At 32.8% G+C, this 19,819-nt stretch overlaps 2 protein-coding genes and 1 long non-coding RNA gene across 3 annotated transcripts; 2 read left to right on the top strand and 1 right to left on the bottom strand.

Moving 5' to 3' along the window:
* The first annotated feature begins 1,907 nt into the window (after window positions 1-1,907).
* LOC130502629 (uncharacterized) lies at window positions 1,908-4,088 on the top strand. Its single transcript, XM_056997379.1, has 2 exons — window positions 1,908-2,049; window positions 3,254-4,088. Exon 2 carries the CDS (start codon window positions 3,254-3,256, stop codon window positions 3,929-3,931), a length of 678 nt encoding a protein of 225 aa, XP_056853359.1. The 5' UTR covers window positions 1,908-2,049; the 3' UTR covers window positions 3,932-4,088.
* A 4,712-nt stretch (window positions 4,089-8,800) lies between these two features.
* Window positions 8,801-18,342, top strand: LOC130501994 (uncharacterized). The gene is made up of 4 exons (XR_008939988.1): window positions 8,801-9,014; window positions 9,508-9,613; window positions 17,391-17,810; window positions 17,939-18,342. It is a non-coding gene; the product is annotated as an uncharacterized LOC130501994 (long non-coding RNA).
* Window positions 13,984-15,653, bottom strand: LOC108824305 (probable histone chaperone ASF1A). Its single transcript, XM_018597709.2, has 3 exons — window positions 15,082-15,653; window positions 14,673-14,788; window positions 13,984-14,597 (listed from the first exon to the last, which is right to left on the bottom strand). Exons 1-3 carry the CDS (start codon window positions 15,188-15,190, stop codon window positions 14,226-14,228), a joined length of 597 nt encoding a protein of 198 aa, XP_018453211.1. The 5' UTR covers window positions 15,191-15,653; the 3' UTR covers window positions 13,984-14,225.
* Window positions 18,343-19,819: the final 1,477 nt, after the last annotated feature.

Below are 19,819 nucleotides of genomic sequence, written 5' to 3' on the forward strand. Positions count from 1 at the left end.
GTTCTCGGTTCGGGTTGGGTTCGGAACCGGTTCTTCGGATATAGCAATTTAGAACTCATTCAGATATTTATCTGGGGTCTGATCGGTTCGGGACCTTGATTTTCGGGTCGGTTCAGGTTGGTTCTTTGGGTCCAGATATTATGCTCAAACCTATATACTCATTTAAAATAAAACACGATAAAGAAAAATAAAAAGTTTAAGTCTTTTATAAAAAACAAATATATGAAAATATGACATTTACTAAATATTTGTCAATTTAGAAAAAATAAAGGAAAATAAACCCGCGCTTTAAAAGCGCGGGTCAAAATTTAGTAACACAATTATAGACAAAACATAATTGTGTATATGATTTAACTTTGAATATGGTTAAAAAAAACTTTGAATATGTTATTTATAATAAATATAATAAAAGAAATGGAGTGAGTGGAGAATAGTGGAATGGTAAAGAAAAAAGAATGGAAATATTGTTGAGAAAGTAATAGAGAAAAAAAGGAAGAAGCTATGGGGAAGCGACAAGTACAAAGATGCTTTACTCAAAGAGGCATGAAGAGATAAGAATTTAGCCACTGTTTCTATCAGATTCTTTGTTCCCTCTTTAGCCTTTTTCATCCTTCTATTGGTTATATTCTCCTTGCATCCGTCATCCATGATTTCACTACACCCACAAAAAGAAATTGTATTAACCCTAACATTCTTCTTCTTCTCCCTCTTATAATTACAAATTTTTAGGTCATGTTTCTTTTCTGACTATGGGCCATAACTAACTTTTTGCTACCGTGAACATTTTTATGTGTTCATAACCGTCATTTAAATTTTTCTTTTGACAAAAACAAATTTAGTATATGTAAATTGTAACCCTAATTATTCAAGTAATCTTCGTACAACATCAAGTAAACGTTTGACATAACTTTACCTATAGCTTCCATTTATGCGGTTCTGCTAGAAAGTAAGATCGATTTAGATATTTGTTGTGAAATTAATTCATTTTCTACAATGGAAACGTAGACTTGGGCCATGAGTTTTTGCTCCTAAGAGCATGAAGATATGGTTGAGAAAGTAATAAAGAGAAAAAAGTAATAAGCTATGGGACGAAGATGCTTTACAACAAAGAGGCATGAAGAGATAAGAATTAAGGGGTTCTTTGCGTAGCTTGTTGAACCAACCTAGTTTTTTTCCTCTTTCTAGTATTGTTGTTTAAATTTAGTTTTTCTTTTTAGATGCACTTGCAGGGGCATCTTGCTTATCTTTTTTTTTGTTTGTCGACATTATATATATTTCTTATCTAGTGCTACTGAATATGTGAAAATTTATTACACTAAAGGATTTTGTAATTTTGCCAGAAATAACATGCATATTGAGTATGGTCAAAAAATATAATAACACGAAAGGAAACACAAGACAGTCCACCCCATTTACTGCTCAGAGGTCTTTTATGGCAACTGTCTGATAACAACAAGGGAGTCGGACCTTACTTTTTTTTTTGACAAAAAGTCGGACCTTGTTATAAATATTGTAGTGATGTCCATATGGAAAGTCCTAGATATACTTGTTCCCCACTCCAAGTTAAGCTTTGTCTCCAAGCTATTGTATCCTATATAAGTAGATCATTATTCATGGAATAAGACACACCAATTCCTATCTTCTCTTCTCTACTTTATTTACAACACGTTATCAGCACGAGACTCTAAACCCTAGCTAAAATCCAGCGACCACAAAAACCTTAATTTCAGCCGCAACTTTAAACCGTCATATCTCCCTAACCGTAAGGATCCAGACGGCGAGTAATATATCAAATTGAAGCTCTTGACGAGACGAATCCAGCGCCGCAGACCACGCATCAATCCGACTCCAGACGCGCCGTCACCTCCCAGTGCAAGCCGCGCCGTCAAAGATCATCCAAAACCCTAATAGCCGCCAACTCCTTATCTCTCTTAATTTCGATTTCTATTGTTCTTAGATCTCATACTAATCCAACTTTGAAACTTTCATTGTTGATTATTTAAGGTTTCTAAAAAAGGAACCAAGGAGAAAAGATCGGCAAAGATTAAGGTAAGATCTCAAGAACCCTAATCTTTACTTGTGGTTCAAGCAATTCGGATTTCAAACTTCTCTTCATCTTAAATCCGATTTAAAAAATTTTGCGATTTGATTTGGTTGATTTTAGTTCTGTTTATTTTAAAATCAAAACCCTAAACCCTTAATAGTTTTACATGACTTTAGTTTTGTATGGACAACAAGTGATACCCCTTTAAGGATGACACGCTATATGTCCAAACAAAATTTAAGGTCAATGTTTAACCTAATCCTAAAAACAGATTTGAATTTTAAACCCTAATCCTTAAAGTTTAAATCTGATTTTAAGAAACCCTAAACCCTAAAATATAAAGCATGTGATTACATGACTTTTGTTTTGAATGGACAACAAGTGATACCCCTTTAAGGATGACACGCTATATGTCCAAACAAAACATAAGGTTAATGTTTTCCACATCTTTTGGTCGATGATGCACACCATAGTGTGGCTAGACCATGATTTTCTTTTAAGTCAATGATGCATACCAATAGGTATGACTAGACCATATGAAGTAAAGGTCGATGATACGTACTCTTAAGTACGATTAGACCATAAAACAAAATCAATGGTCGATGATGTTCACCCTCAGGTGCAACTAGATTTTTCACCTATGATTCACGGTGATCATCCACGATGATCCGCGTTGATCTATGATCCATGATGATCCTCGATGATCCGCGATAATCTACGATGATCAGTGATCCAAGGTGATCCACGGTGATCCTCGATGATCCACGGTGATCCACAATCACCGGTGATGGATGATGCGCACCACAGTGCAGCTAAATCACGATCCGTTTTATTTGGTCGAGGATGTGTACCGAATGGTACTACTAGACCATTAAATCGCATGGGTCGATGTAGCATACCATATGGTATGGCTAAACCATGCACTCTTCCATCCCACTATTTTCAAGGGATTTATAAATCAAATAAGTTGATTAAGTGATGGATGAGTTATGAGAAAGTAAATTTCTAAAGAGAATGCAAACTGGCCGTATGGCCCTCTTATTTGTTTGCTGGCAATGTGATTTAATTGTGTAATAGCCGAATGGCATTGGTCACACAAGCCATATGGCTTTATTGTTTACATACTAGCCGAGTGCCTTTTATTTCTTGGATAGCCAATGGCATCAGAAAATTGTATGTACTAACACAAATCATTTTGATATGATTCAGATGTCGAGACTCCATCACTCGGATTACCCAGCCCTTGATCTCAATGGAGACAATTACCTTGATTGGGCGATGAACACTTCAGCCGATTTAAAGTCTAAAGGACTTGGGAAGTGTATCAAATACGGCAATGATACCCTTGCATATGAAAGGCGTAGAGCTGTTTTGATAATGAGAAAGCATCTCGTGAAGGATCTGTATGATGAGTGCAGTTACATCAACGATCCTTACGATCTCTGGTCGAGATTGAACACCATGTTCTTCGAGCCATTACAAGATGAGTCCATGAAAGAATGGAAGGCTCTGAGGTTCCAGGATTATGAATCCGTGGATGACTATCACTTTGATCTTATGAGAATCACCTATAGTCTTAAACTATGTGGTGAAGTGATAACAAACTATGACTTGTTAAGCAAGACTCGTGACACGATCCATTCAAAGGAAGTGTTGTTATCACAGAAGGCTAAAGGTTTCACAACCTATTACGACCTTCTCTCATACCTTTCAGCTCTTGAGGAAAAGAAGCAGAAAAGGAAAGTCAACCTCGACAAACTCGACTATGTTATGGAGATAAGTGCCGAGTATCAATGTGAGATGATATACGGTGATGCTGAAGAAGCTAAGAAAAGAAAATTCGGGTGGACTCATATAGATGATGAGATTGGTTTATTCATTGAATAGAGAACCAAATGTGAGCCACGTCCAAGATGTTATTATGGACTGGCCGGCTATTGTTTAAGCCTTTGACATTCTGATTTCAACTTATGATTTGGTGTTTTGTTTTAAATATAATTTGTCATTCAAATTTCATAGCATTAATAAAAGTTTTTCTTTTATCTTGATTGATTTGCTTGAAAAATATTTTTTTGACAAATGAGAATGAAAACTCGAGAAGAGTATGTCTAGACCACCACGCCTAAGGCATGGCCTTAAGAGGCACGAAATTTATCACCTAAGACCCATTGAGAAAGACCCAAAATCCCCACTAGCCGTGGACAAGGATACCACAATAACCGTGGTTGTAGATCCAATCATGGTCGAGGAGGGAGTAAAGGTCGAAATGGCATTACAAGCCACATCAAAATGGTTTCAATAATAAACCAATGGGCAAAGTAAAGAAAAAGGAAATGTTCCTTTAGCTAATGAAAATCGCTAAAGGCATACATATAAAAGAGGTCGAGACTACATTCTCCCTACTGATCTAATACTATGCTAAGGATCAGTGTGATAAGGCATAAAAGCCTAGGTAACCAGTAAGGTTCACCAACGAATTTATACACTTTATGGCATGACCGGATTAGCCATCCTGGTCTGAACTTGATTAATAAGGCACAAAGAGTTATCCCATAAGATCTCACGTTGTGAAACATGTACACAAGAGAAACTCAGTAGGCTTCATTGTTCCAAGCAACACGAAAGTATAATCTGATCATGAGGATAGTGAGAACAAAACCCGTGATCATGACCAGACCACAAATTCGTGTATCATGGTCTAAAACCATGCTGACCGTCCATGCATTACGTTTAAGTGAGGACAAACAAACGTACTTTATAGCATGTTCATGAGGGGGAGAATAAACACTCCGTGTGGTCCATGACCATACTATAAAACCCGAACATGATAAGCATGGCTGAAGGCCATAAGGCATTATAGCTTGGCCGTAAAAGGCATAACCTATAAGGTTGAGACTTCAAAAGTCTATAAGCTTGGGTACACCACAAGAATACATGTATGAAAGATAAGATACATCAGGCCATATAAAGTGAGCATAGATATTCCCGTCTAAAGATGATAAAGGGTCATAATCCAGATATAGACCATCCTAAGAGTCTATGAATAAACCACCACATACCTATGTGCCATCTAGGATGGAATACCTCATCTAAGGATGAGATGAAAATCGGGAATATATGTTGGATAAGAGAACATGATCTTTCTCCCACGAATTCAGTGAGACCATGAGCCAAACAAAGGTGATCATATTGTGGCCAAGGTACACGGATTACATACAAGATGAATCCGACTATCCAACATCATGGAGAAAGCTATAAGCTGGTAAATAGAAAGTGAAAGTGGAATGGTTTTAACCATCCAAGTCTTGGCAAAGATCCTCGGACCAGATATATATGTACTGGACGTCCATAAACAAAGAAAGAATGATAGCCAGACAGACCCGAAAGAATGACTAATTCATACCAGCTTAGCACCACTATATAAATGTCCTAGTAGAGACATAATCAAGTTGCTGTAGAAGTCTATACAAGATAGACAAGTATGTTCCATATATAAGGAACCTCGGATAGAAAGAGATAAGGTGCTCATAATGATAGATCCGGGTTCATGAAAGAGAAACCATACTAGACAATGAGATAAGACCGGCCGGTCCTAAGGTACAGGTATCATACAATGTAGCCTTGCAAACTACAAAGTATTCAATGATCCTGATAATAATAAAATCTCAATCGATTGTATCATGTCTAGAACGCGATAGAACGCGATGGAATATTATATAAGGTGTCGACACATACACACACTCATAAGTGATAAAGAGAAAGCACTTGAGCATAAGAGATATGCGAGGATCACTAACCCACGTAAGAGTACTCATCATAGAGAAATGAATGGGACGTGGAGTTATAGTAAAGAATGAATATGATGGGCGTATTGGCCAAATACATAAGATAGACGCCATCTAACCAGTGAACAGATGAGTCTTGTGAGGAAAAGAAAATCGTGAGCAGTAGAACATGAAAGTACAGACAAGTGGTCGTACATGTTGCTACATAAAGCATTCAATGGAATGGCTTGATCACACAAGGATACTCACAGGGACTAAGGAACAAGGAAATAAATTCCTAATGTGGTGAATGCTACTACCCAATATCGAAATCTGGACATCTAAGAAAGATGTAGTAGACATTGGATATCTCACTGGATATAAAGGTAATATAAGATACCTTGAAAGATGAGAAAGAAGTTCTCATAGAACAACATCGTTCCTGCGTTGTTCATGGACTGAAATGCAGCTGCATGCGTGTATGTACACACGATATGATAAGACTAAGTGATGCTTAGTAGAAAGTTCTATAAGAACGTTTCTGATCAGTCCATATAGTAGTCAATATATTCCTTGTGTTTATACTTAAAGAAAGGATGATTAAGATGATTGATTCTTGGAGAGGCTATGAAGAGACTACGATGATCTATAGTAGAGATCATTAGCCGTATATGAAGGTTGGAATCTATGATCCAACATACCAAGAATAGATTGGTCAAATGGTCTGAGAATCCATCAGATTCACGACCAAAGGGAACCATACCGACTAGGATCATGTCCGACCTAGTTCGACCTTAATCATCATTGGTCCCGACCAATCCATCCCGTCCAGCTTGTTCCGACCAGTTCCTCTAGGTCTTAAATCCGACCTAAACCATCCAAGTGAGAGGAACGTCCTATTGACCAAAAAGTGGCTTAGTTTTGATTAAACTTCAAACTATAACACAATAGCCACTTCATGAACAGACCGTGGACATATACTAAAAGTTCATAAAGAGTTTTGGTCAAAGGATATGAATAAGATATATAGTGGACAAGAACATAGTCCGGATGGATTATGGATGATGTCATGATCCAGACAGATCATGGACATACAAAGACATTCATGGTCGAATTTATCTAAGAGAGATAAACCATATGATCCGAATGGACCATGAATATCATGAAAGCATTTTGTTGATGCAGGTTACCAGTCCGATCCATACAGTGCTAAGTCCCAAACCGGCTATGTTTTCACATATGGAGGCACGACCATTTCATGGAGATCAGTCAAGCAGACTATATCAGCCACATCATCCAATCACTCGGATATATTGGCGATCCATGAAGCAAGCGGAGAGTGTGTCTGGTTGAAACTCATGACACACCATATTCGGACAGCATGTGGGATCACGGATGGTAAAGACGAGCCGACCGTTCTTTACGAAGACAATACGGCCTGCATAGCTCAGCTCAAAGATGGTTACATCAAGGGTGACAAGACTAAGCATGTTCTCCCCAAGTTCTTCTTCACCAACGATCTTCAGAAAGAAGGAGAGGTCAAGGTACTCTAAGTCAGATCCAGCGAGAACTCAGCCGACCTCTTCACTTAGGCATTACCAACATGCACGCTCAGGAAGCTTATGCAGCAGATTGGTATGCGATCACTGAGAAGCCTTCAGTGATGTTCACTTCAGGGGAAGTAATGCGGCTGTACTCTTTTTCCTATCCATGGCTTCCCGTTTTTACCACATTGGGTTTTTGGGTTTACCATGGAAAGGTTTTAACGAGGCAGTATTCCAAACGCATTACAAACTCTAGACGGATAACAATCTCGGTTTTTAACGAGGCAGCATCTACGGCGTTTTGAAAGCACTTCGACATATTGGACATCAAGGGGAAGTGTTATAAATATTGTAGTGATGTCCATATGGAAAGTCCTAGATATACTTGTTCCCCACTCCAAGTTAAGCTTTGTCTCCAAGCTATTGTATCCTATATAAGTAGATCATTATTCATGGAATAAGACACACCAATTCCTATCTTCTCTTCTCTACTTTATTTACAACATTACTTTGTTACTTCATTTGCTAGCTTTTTAATAGTAACGACTAGTAGTCACACAAAAAATGACAGAATTTTCAGTTTCAAACAAAAAAAAATGACAGAATTTAAATCTGCTTGGTCAGAAACTCAATCAGTCTATTGATTTTGTCTCAGTTCTCTTTTTTTGGTAAAAGAAGAAAAACTACAGCCCTTAAAACCCTAAAGTAACTGTTTTGGAAAAAACAAAACATGATATCAAACATGCCAATATGTCTATATGACTATGAGTTGGAGATAGACCCACCTACAGCTCATGAAGTTTGACTATAATTTTTTGTAGAAATAATGTACAAGATTCCACCATTATATGCAGTTTACAGTATTTACAAAATAAAGAAGGAAATGGGATCGAAATATACATTCTATATACATATATGTAATATTTTGAGTTTACTTATATTCTTACTGATTAGAGAAAGAGTAGCAAAGTTAAATCATTAACTTGAAAAATTCTACAGGTTCCCTTTAAAAATATTACTTTAGGTGCTTGTACTACTTAGGTCATCAATTTGTGGTAGAGTGGTAAGAACAACCTGGGTTTCTCATTTTAAGTTTTTGACCACTTTTTTTTTTTGTAAACTACCACTTTTTATTAATATTTTATCTTTTTAAATCCTTCAAGACATCTCCGTTGGAGATGTTTAAGAGAACACTAGCTAGCTACATGCATTATAAATTTATAATAATAGATATGATTATCATTAATCATCTTTTAATGTAATTTTCTAGAATACGTGTTTTATATATATATATTAAAAATTGTTTGGGTCATATATACCATCAAATGTTTCAGGTTTTACTACAATTTTTGTATATTATGTATATGTATATATATATATATATATATATATATATATATATATATATATATGTTCTATCATCTTCTCTTTCCAAATAAGTTAAATAACCATTACTTTTGGCTAGTTCTCAGCCGCTTCGTTGCCTATGCAATGATCGACGACAATTGGTACGCACAAATTAAGCAAGTGGATTCACAACAATGTTGCCTCCACCACAAAAGCTATTTAAAAAGTCTGTTGATTCTGTTCATAATGTATTGTTCGCCAGAAGGAACGTAAACAAATTTGTTGATATAATGCGCAACAGGTTCACATTCGTAGGTATACAATTTCTTTAGGTTCTTTCTAGGTTTTTTATTTTCTTCGCCGAAGAATTTGCGTTGCTGGTTAAGCTCATTTTGTTTTCCTTTCTTTTTACAAGCTCTCTCACATAATTAGAAAAAAGTACCATTGTTTTCCTTTCCTTTTAAATATTTTTTTGGATGAAAGTACAACGTTACAAAGGATTACTTTACACACACAAATTGTGCTTATTACTTTGTTATTACGCTATATAACACGATTTACCAACACTCCGTGCAAATTAATATATATGTGTATATATAAATGTATAATTTTCCAAAGAAGCAAAATTTTCTTACAAAATAAAAAAAATAAATCCAAAAGTATGAAATTGAACATTGGCCGGGAATAATATATTTGTCGACAATATATTCATATTTTTCAAAAGGAAGATAATTAAAAAGCAGTATATACCGAAGGAACCAATTATTTACAAGTGACAACATTATTCCAAACTGGTTGAATTAAACAGATCAATGCACCTGGAGCGCAGAAACCATATCGCTGCTCAATATGCGTCTATAAATAGTGGTTTCAAGAAATCTCCTCATCATCACATTTCATCAACGACTCTTTGGGTAACTCTCTACACACATACATATACCAATATCATATAGGTGTCTTATATAGAGCACTGCTATAAAATCCAAATCCTTTACTTTTGTCAAGTTCTTGATGTCCAAGATGAGATGGTTTTTCAAGTTCCTTTGATATCCATTCTTTCAATCGTTAACCCAAAATCGATTTTAATGGTTTGAGAGGCATTGATAGTGTTGACAGAAGATAGAGAGCACAGATGATGAGATACAATCCGGAACAGTAACTTTGCATCTTACTCCTTTGTGCTCTCTAGCCTTCTGTCATCACTTGTATTTGCTTAATCGTTTTCTTTATTTTCATTTTTTATTTATTTAACACTCTTCTATATAATTCCATATAAGTTTTTAAAGTCCACTAATAGTTACACTATTGACTAAAGCAATTATGAACTTGTAAAGGCCGAAACACCAGTTTGGTTTCTCTAATAATCAATCACTACAAAAGTGTTTATTAAATCCCTTAAGTTATATCATAAGATAAATAATACTATTTTAAATTACTTATCTATAAATGACACAAATTAATATACTTTTAAATCATTTATAGTAATCATTTCAATAAAATGATGTAATTTTTATTAATTTTTATCCCTTTAAAAACATGATATGATTATATATGTTTGTAACGATTATAAAATTGAATCAGTATTATTTTGGTTAATATCACTTATTAACATGATACAAAATTCACATCAATAATAATACATGTTGATCTTTAATGAATCGTCTATTATCTATTTTATAAATATTTGTATATCCGAAACTCTAAGTTTTAATAAATTCCTGATGGATATAATTTTTTTATTTATAAATATGTCGGAAATACTTCAGGAATACCCAATGAATTCTCTACAGAACTAAAAGAACAATTTTTTAATTTAAATTTATCAGGAGTTCGGGAATTCCTGATGGATTCTTAAAGAATTTATTAAAAATATATTTTCCGTTGGTAATTCCCATTATTTTCAGTAAATTGTTATGTTGATTATTTTTTCATTTTACTTAAGTTAAACGATGTATTTCTACTAAATTTTTTAATTTTAGTAAGTTATGTATTATTCTTTGAACGTTATTTTCATCAATTTTTAGTTGTTTTCAAGGTTTGAGTTTCATTAACAGGAATTTGATTTTTTTTTTATGAGTTTCACTTTTTTCAGTGGTGTGAGTTTGACTAAATTTGAAAAAAAACAAATATCTTAAATGATATTTCTCCATTTTTATAGAATGTTTTTTTTTTAATTTAAATATTTTTTATAACTCAGAAGTCAATTTCAAGGCAAAACAAACCCAGTCTAATATTTTAAGGACGCATGACCTATAGGTAGACTTGTGCACCAGGTTTGTAAATGAGCGTAAAGAAGGACTTGAACTTGCAATATGGATATAGGAAAGAATCCGTCCTTATCATTCGGCCACAGTATTCTGGTCAAATCAAAATATTTTTAATTATATCATTAATTTAACTAAATTATTGTTGGTTAGGAGATCGATTTAAATTTCTTTGGATTGAAAATGGATTAAAGATTAATAATGATCTATATTATGAAAAACACAATATTCATAATTTTATATAACGATTAGCGACATGGCGTAACGAGAAAAGAGAATAGTTCTCATACAATACTATAGATATGTATCAGTGCATTACATATATTTATAAAAAAATGAAAAATAATATCATATTCAAATATATTTATTAAATTTAATTTAAATATTATTGTTGAAATAAGATTTTTTAAAAAATAAATATTGTCTTAAGATTAAATAAAAGTTTATAATACAAATAAAATTTTGATATTATTAATTATTTTAAGTCAAACAAATTAAATATAAATTTATTTTAAATTTTAGATATTAAAAAATTAATTCCCAACCAAAACTTTATATAAACATAAAAGTATGATATTAGGGGAAACATGTCTTGTATGACCACAAAAATTTAGATTATACTTTTTTATACCCGAATAAATAGTAAATGCGAACTCATATTCTTTCAGTTGGCGTAAGATTTATTATTTGGGATCCATATCCTTTCGAAGATCCGCTTCGAATAGTAAAATCTCAGATCCATCAAAACAGAATCTAATTATTTTAATTTTTAGGTCTGAATATCTAGATCTTGTTTTAAAATACATTACATTTTTCATTTTATTAATAATTGTATTTTATATATTAATAATTTTTAATATATTACATTTTAATTTTAATAAGATTATATATATATATATATATTTTTTATATAGTATTTAATTAATATATTATTTTTAGAATTTTAGTATTGATAAAAGTATTTGATTTTTTAAAATTTTACGATTTCCGATCCAAATTCAAATATATGGTGGTAGTATGATATCTAAATGGATATCTGAAATCCATATACATAGAAGTCACAGATCCGGATTCAGATATCCTAATTTTTTTTCGAAAATCTGGATCCTTCTCACCCTATCCAACGGTATAGATATTTCAATTTCATACCCAACAAACTTTGATAAAGTAACATATGTGTCTAACTATGCGTTAGACCATCCACAATAGGGGTGTTGAAACATTTGCAATGAAGGTGTTGATAAAGTGGGCTAATCTAGGTGGCATCAACATCCGTTGTAAAGTTTCAACGGTTGAAATTTTTTTTTTGTGACCCAACGCTGGTACGTGTCGCGCTGTGATGGATATGTAGATTTATTTTGAGTTTTATCATAACATAATAATTCAAAAGCATTTGTTATATAATATTTTTTTAAATGAAATAAAAATTATATTAAATTCTAAATTTTTTATCTATAAATAGAAACCACTCTCATTTCATTTGGATACAGAAAACGTCATTTTTCATTATAATCAACTAGATATTAATATATTCTTAATTTTAATTGTTTTATTAATATTGACTTTCGTATTATCTAAAAAGTAAGCTAAGTATAATAATTCAAAATAAATATTATTAAAAGTTATGTTTTCTAGTTTTTAAGTTTATTATTAATAAGTAATTATTATGTTACAAAAACTTAAATATGAATTAAAAGTTGTGGTGTTGAGTGTTGAATTCTTTAAATCAAACCACCGTAAATGTTTAAAATGAAATGAATGTTGAATAATTTAGGTGAAAGAGAGAGAAAATGATGTGGAATGTTAAAAGGGGGAGATGAGGGTGTTGAAAGTATTGTACATAGTCTTAGACCTCAATTGGTATAACTAATGAAGAAGTAGTAACATAATGTTGTAGAAACAATATGTAGCAGAAACTGTATGCTCTCATTAAAATTTTAATAAGGTGATTGGTAGAGCAGTAGGAGCAATTTTAAAATTATCATAAAAATTAATATATAATATATTTATTTTTAAATAATATATATTAAATCATATATAATATATTTGTTATTAAAAATAATGAATCTTATTTAATTATATAAATTAAATTAATTTTCAAATGTGAAATATTATTTAAAAAATAAATGTAAAATTTATTTTAGAATATAAAATTTATTTTTGGAAATATAGATAATTTTTGATATTATTAAATAAAATAAATTAATTATATATAAATTATCATTCTTAACTTATTGGTAAAGTAATAAATGTTTCATATATAATATATTATCCTAAAATTAATAGATGATATTTATTTTTTATTTATAAATAATAAGATATGTTTATTTTATAATATATAATATATAAAAATATATTATTTTATGTCTTTATTAAAAATAATGAATGATATGTTAATTTATATAAATTATATTAGATTTTAAATGTCAAAATATTGTTCTTTTTAAAAAGTTAAAAATGTCTAATCACAACTTCTATTTTAAAATATAATTTTATTTTTGATTTTTAACATATTTTTACTATTAAATAAAAATAAATTAATTATATATATTATTTTAATTTTTTAGATATTCTAACTGTAAATGATCCACCAAAAATTTTATATGAGAGCATTGAGTAAAGAGCATTTAGAAAATATTAATATCTTGTAAATATTATTCTAAATGTTTTTGTAATAAGTATTGATTGGATAATAACAATTAAAGAAAGAGTAACCCACTAAATCCTGCTGAATCAGCATCCACGTGGCAAAACTGATGTGTCTAATTGTTAACTTAAAACGACATTGTTTTAAGAGAATTGAAAACAAAAAATATTAAAAACTGTCCATAGAACTCGAACCCGGAGAAAGTCAAATTCTTAGAGACATGTAATGACCACCCAGACAAACCTACGACTTAGGGTCCTAAAAGTCCCTTTTCCCAAGCATTTGCCGGTTCTGATCGCTCTTTCGAATCATTTATTAACAATTGTTGATGGCCTTTTTCAGACGTGTTTTGGAAAGGAAAGTAGACTGCGCATTTTCAAACTCGAAACATTATCTTCTTTTCGAAATGTGGGCTTTGCTTCAACTAAATCTTTGCCCAATAACAAAAACATTCAAACATGTCAAGAACCACTTCCCTAAAGCCTCTTACAAACAAGTACAGCAAAATTGCAGATAATGTTTGGAGATAGAGAAGCAAAACCCAAGATCTTTGGGGACAAGGACACAATCTTTCTTTCTTTCATCCAATTTTAGACCATTTGACTCAAGAAAGAATCATGATTCCTGGGGAGACTCCTGCGGTTTTGGTGTCTGGTCAGGTGAAACTTGAGATACGTCATTGACATCAGGTTGTTGTTCATCAGATGGTTCAGGAGGAGGAGGAGCGGTAGCAGTTTGCTCGTCTTCTGGATGAAAATTTATAGGGAACTTAGTAACTCTAGGCTTGTCGGAGAGAATGTTCCTCTGGACTTTATCAATCAAAACCTTAGTCGGAGGCTCTTCCCTGAGTTGCTCATCTTCATAGTCATTGTTCACGTAATACCCAACTCTCAAGAACTCTTGCCCCATGTAAGAACACGTCAACAACAGAACCGTCACACCTATGATGTCTTCCTCACGGATCTTTGATGGATCCGGAGGATCAGCCTGTAAAAAGCAAATAGAGAGTAAGATCAACACTGTTGTTAGACCATATAGTTGTAGCTGAGGGAATATGTTTACCTGCAGTACAAACCGGTAGTTGCCTACATTAACAGGGCCAACAAGCACACTCTCTAGAGTTTGATCATAAGTCTCATCTTCTGCTGAGCCTACGTAGATAAGCTTCCACTCCAAATCTGTACCAGAAGCAAAGCTCGGGTCAAATTTGAATGACCCGGTTTTGTTCAACTTTCTTACAAAGAATATCAAGGTAGATGGCTAGCCTACGTTATTGCAGAAAAATAGGTAACAGAGACATATCTTATCAAAGTTATAATATATTCCAGGCAAATCTAAGATCCACGAACTCTTAAAAACTAAAGTCTCTATCTGTTTTTATTACAGGTTCAAAAGCATATATACAGTTACAGTTACAGTTTCTCTAGACGAACCCTATGAATAAGTAAGAATCGAATAAAAGAGAGTATACCGTCTTTGAGAGAGGTAAGGCACTCGTAGGAGATCTCGAACTGAAAAGGGCTAACAAAAGGCGCTGGATTATCCAAGGCGGTGACGTTGGTGATGTTGATGGCGCTCATTACGGAGAAACCAGAAAGAGCCCCGAAGTTCCTTTTGGCGAATCGGAGATACTACTATTTAGGGTTTTCGAGATTTTGGTGGGCGAGACGATTTGAGTTGAAAGGAAAGGAAATGGATTCAGTTTAGGAGTTTGTTTCTTCTAACCGGTCTCCGTTTTGGGTAGGTGACCGGCTATCACCGGTTAACTGAATTGGCGGGAGGTGTAGGAGGGAAAATGAAAAAAAAAAAAAGAGGAGGTGTTGGGTTTTTGTGGTTAGCTCATTAGATTGGACACATATTAGTTAGTGTTGAGAGCATGAAACATCTCTAAATTCTATGGGATTCATATCCGTCCTCTTACACAAGAGATGCCTCGTGATGGATGGACAATTACTTAAAGTTGCATTTGTGTACAGGTGAGATGGTTAACTCTGCACTTCTGGTCTCTCCAACAACCTCTACGGGAATCCACATGTCTGTTGTTTCTCCTGTTGTGTTGTAAGGTGGTTTCTTCCCAGTGATCTTATCCCCCCGTAGAATTCTTTCATCTGCAAGAATAGCAAAAGGCATATCAAATACAAACCCAACACAAATCAAACCGAACAAAACAAAACCTTACAAATGATTGTTACTGGTTTCACCTTCTTTAAATCTAATAAAACCATAAACCATAATTTCTGCACTTAGCCACAATGATAAGAGACACTTGTAGTTATCGAATATTGAAATGAAGAATCTTGATTTTGACTGAGTGTCAGGCCCTGCCCAATTAGTCAATGGACCTTGTGCCAAATATTTATTTCTCTGTGGTGTTATTATAAATTAGAAAATCAAGACCTTAATTTATATTCCCTCTGTTCCTAAATATATGATGTTTTAAAGAATTTTGATGTTATAATATATAAGATGTTTTCATTTTTCTAGGTAACTTTTACTTTATTAAAAACTGTATAACCAATCATATTTAACAATCTATTTTACAATTGGTTGAATACCATTAATTTTCATTAATTTGTAGTTTTAACTCTATTTTCTAGACAAAAAGTGATTTTGTCTTAATATGTGTGTTTTTATCTTAACATCTTATATTTAGAGATGGAGGGAATACTATTTTTACAAATCAGGACCCTAATACCTTATAGAAAACTACCAAAAATAAAGGGACCAAATGCACAAGGTTATTCGTTTAGTCTTAGAATCCCCGAATAAACCAGGTCTTTCTTTCATACACTCATTATTGTTCTATTATGCTTTCCTCAACGTCATCCAATCACCCATTCCTTAATCTGTCACTCAAGTTCTCAGCCACATGATTGAAATCAGACGGTAACTGATTTTTAGATGAACCGGGTGGGGGAATTTAGATACCTTTTCCAACTTGTAGTCCTCTGAAATTGATTTGACGACTCCTACGGATTCACCATTAATTTATACTTTCAAAACTACTAGATTGCCAACTAGTTTGACTTCCCGTAGTGTATTCCATAATTTCTTCATGAAGATGATAAAAATTAGGATCGGTCCGTCATACGAGTGGGATATACTTTATATGTAGATACTGCAAACTTTCACAACTGTTGCTATTATGAAAATAGTTTTGTACCCCTCATATGTAGTGTACCTTAATGTTCCTCGCTAAAATTAAATCGTTGTATCTGTGGAACGATATTAAAAAAGTCGTGAAATAATTTAATTTGAATTCCTGTACATTTGTTGGTTTGGCACGGTCTTATTGATCTTTTTATTCTTTTTTTATGTTTTCTTTTTAAAAAGATTTATTCGACATGACTCGAACGATTTTTTTGTTCCTTAATTTCTTCTACTCGGATCTCCCTTTTAACTATCTCTTGTTTCTTGTGTTTCTGATTCACCGAATGATCCATTAAGCTTGCAACATCATATACTTATACAAAATTTAGGAGTTCCACACTTCGTATGAATGTCTTATTTTCCTATTTCACATACGAAATTAACCGACTTGTCTTCGTGCAAATATTTTGAAGTTGGGCTTTGGAGTGAGCTGTTGCGTAACAAAGTTCAAATTGAGGTCTATTAATAATCTCCTCATGGCCCAACTTTAAACTTCTCTTATTTTCTCTGTCACCAAGAATCAAACAAAAGCCCCCTTTTGTCTTCTTCTCCACACAGACGAACTCTATTTTGTTAACCTTCAAGTTTATCCTTGCACTGAACCCCTTTGTCGCTGCTTTGTCTGAACAGAACCCCAAAGCTTCTCGACTCCAATAAACTCTTGTATGTTTCTGTTGCGATGACAATCTCATCGACGGAGTCGAGATTCTGTTGTCGTGTCTTTAGATCCCCGGTTTACTGGATGGTAAAAAAACTCGATCTCATGCGCCTCCAGTCGCCATATTGTATTCACCAAATTAATTTATCTCAGCGGATAGCACTTCCATCTACCATTCAGTCAGCTTGAGAATTCACTACTCGCACCCGTACCTCCTTACCCGGTTAAAGCTTATCCTTTCTAGTTTTGACTCACATGTTAATCCTGACATGTAACTCCCGTCGACTTTTCTTCAGAGAAACGGTCTCACGAACCAAACAGGGATCGATAACTCAGCTTCCTATTTGTCTCGAGCTTAGACAGCATGCTCAGTCTCTGCCAATGAGACTCAGGTACGTCTCTCTTCCTTCTTCCTTCTCAGCTCTATATGTTCTATTATTCTCTTTGAATCTTCTTAATCAGGAGAATTAATGCCATTTCCGGTAAAAAATCGTAACCTCTGGTCATCTTCTCCGACCAGACTCATTGCTGCCTCCACCGTGAAGTTTATATGGCTTCTCAGCTTCTCTGACGCCCGTATAAGTTAATCATAATCTTAATTACATGGACTTTTGTTGACATGAAGAGTTACAATGGTGTTTTGTGGACGTGATGATTGATATTCAAGGTTTGCGTTACGGCTGTGAGGATGAAGGTGGAGAGAGCTGAGATGGGAAAAATAAGATTTTATGTTTCCGGTTAGGAACTGATACGCCGAATTTTTAATGGGCCAAAATAAATAAATCCAATTATGAAAAAAAAACATGATAGCCCACGTCGAAAGCAACAAATTTTTAGAGATTAGACATGTGTTACTCTCTTCTCACCCTATTTGATGATGTGGCGGGTTGAGAGTATAAAAAACATTACTTTATATAATAAAATTATAGTATAGTTATAACAAATTCATTAAAAATTTGGTGATGTTATACTAGATGAACAATGTATTTCTGATATCGTTTTTTACTAAAACGGAACAGTGTAGTTAATATTATAAATTATAAATAAGCGACAAATACCATTTTATAAACATAAAAGAATTATGACATGTTCGTTTTTTTATTTGATGTAACATCTAGACATACCATCTAAATACAACATCTAGATATTGCATCTGAATGTTTATTTTATAGTTAGTATTAGCATTCAGATGCATCATTTAGATATTAAGTTTTTTTTTCGATTTATAATAGTATTTGAATAAAAATAGTTAAATAATACAAAGAATAATTTTATTCTTAATAATGAACTAACTATAATATTCAAATAAATGTATCTAAAATTAATTTTATATTTTTAGTGAGAAACACGATTTTGCGATTTTCGTAGGAAACTTAATCTTTCCGAATTGGCAAAAAGATAATTTTTTGGTTCGTCATAAAAATGTGATATTGCAACTTTGGTGAAAATACTCAATTTTGTGGTTCCGGTGAAAAAACAATTTATATTCTAATGGAAAAATCAATTTTGTGGTTTTGGCAAACAAAATAATTTTAAGTTTTGGTGGAAAAACTCTATTTTATGGTTTTGATAGAAAACATATTTTAACTGCTTTTGCAGGAAAATGCAATTTTACGGGTTTGTCAAAAAACATAATTTTTACGGGTTGGCGAGAAGAACGCAATTTTACGGTTTTTTCGAGAAAATTCAATTTTATGGTTTTAGTGAGAAAATTCGATTTTATGTTTTTGGCGAAAAAGACTATTTTGCGTGTTCAGTGAAAAAAATTGATTAAGCAGGTTTTGCGGAAAAAAAAATACAACTTTACGTTGTATTGATTTTACAGTTTTGACGGAATTGTTTTAATTTTTCTTCGGTTTTCTATGATCTAAGAATAGGGTTTAACATGCGAGAATGGTTCATTTTTTTGGAAGCACTTAGCATCATAACGAGTGGTTTGCTTATGGATTTTGAATTATTTCTTATTGATCAAAATGTAAAAAGAATTTTAATTAGACATTATCGTTCTAAATTTTATTAAACACTGTAATGTTTGACACAAATTTAATAAACATAATTTTGTAGTTTTGACAGAAAAATTCGATTTCACAATTTTGGTGGAAAATCTATTTACGAGAAAACATAATTTTATAGTTATGGCGGAAAAAATGATTTTGCGATTTTATCAAAATTTTGATTTCAAGATTTTTGTAAAATTTTTCTTTTGCAGATATATGTTATGGGTTTTAGAAAATCATAATTTTACTACTTTTAAAAATATTTATCTAATGATAATAATTAATAGAAAATATTTATTTTATATCAATAGTGAAGCGTGTTTTAGCTTTTTGGATACAAATGTTCCTTTTTGGCAACTGCAAATGTTATATTTAAACTTTATATTTTATTTTAAATATTATAG

Source organism: Raphanus sativus, chromosome 2, assembly GCF_000801105.2.
Source record: "Raphanus sativus cultivar WK10039 chromosome 2, ASM80110v3, whole genome shotgun sequence".
Lineage (NCBI taxonomy): Eukaryota > Viridiplantae > Streptophyta > Magnoliopsida > Brassicales > Brassicaceae > Raphanus > Raphanus sativus.

What these genes read in the sequence shown, in the direction of transcription:
- LOC130502629 (XM_056997379.1), top strand. Translation starts at nt 3,254, where the DNA reads ATGTCGAGACTCCATCACTCGGATTACCCAGCCCTTGATCTCAATGGA.
- LOC108824305 (XM_018597709.2), bottom strand. Translation starts at nt 15,190, where the DNA reads ATGAGCGCCATCAACATCACCAACGTCACCGCCTTGGATAATCCAGCG. An exon ending in CCTTACCTCTCTCAAAGACG is followed by an intron (nt 14,789 to 15,081) that starts GTATACTCTCTT and finishes CTTCTGGTACAG; the next exon opens with ATTTGGAGTGGAAGCTTATC. An exon ending in ACTACCGGTTTGTACTGCAG is followed by an intron (nt 14,598 to 14,672) that starts GTAAACATATTC and finishes TGCTTTTTACAG; the next exon opens with GCTGATCCTCCGGATCCATC.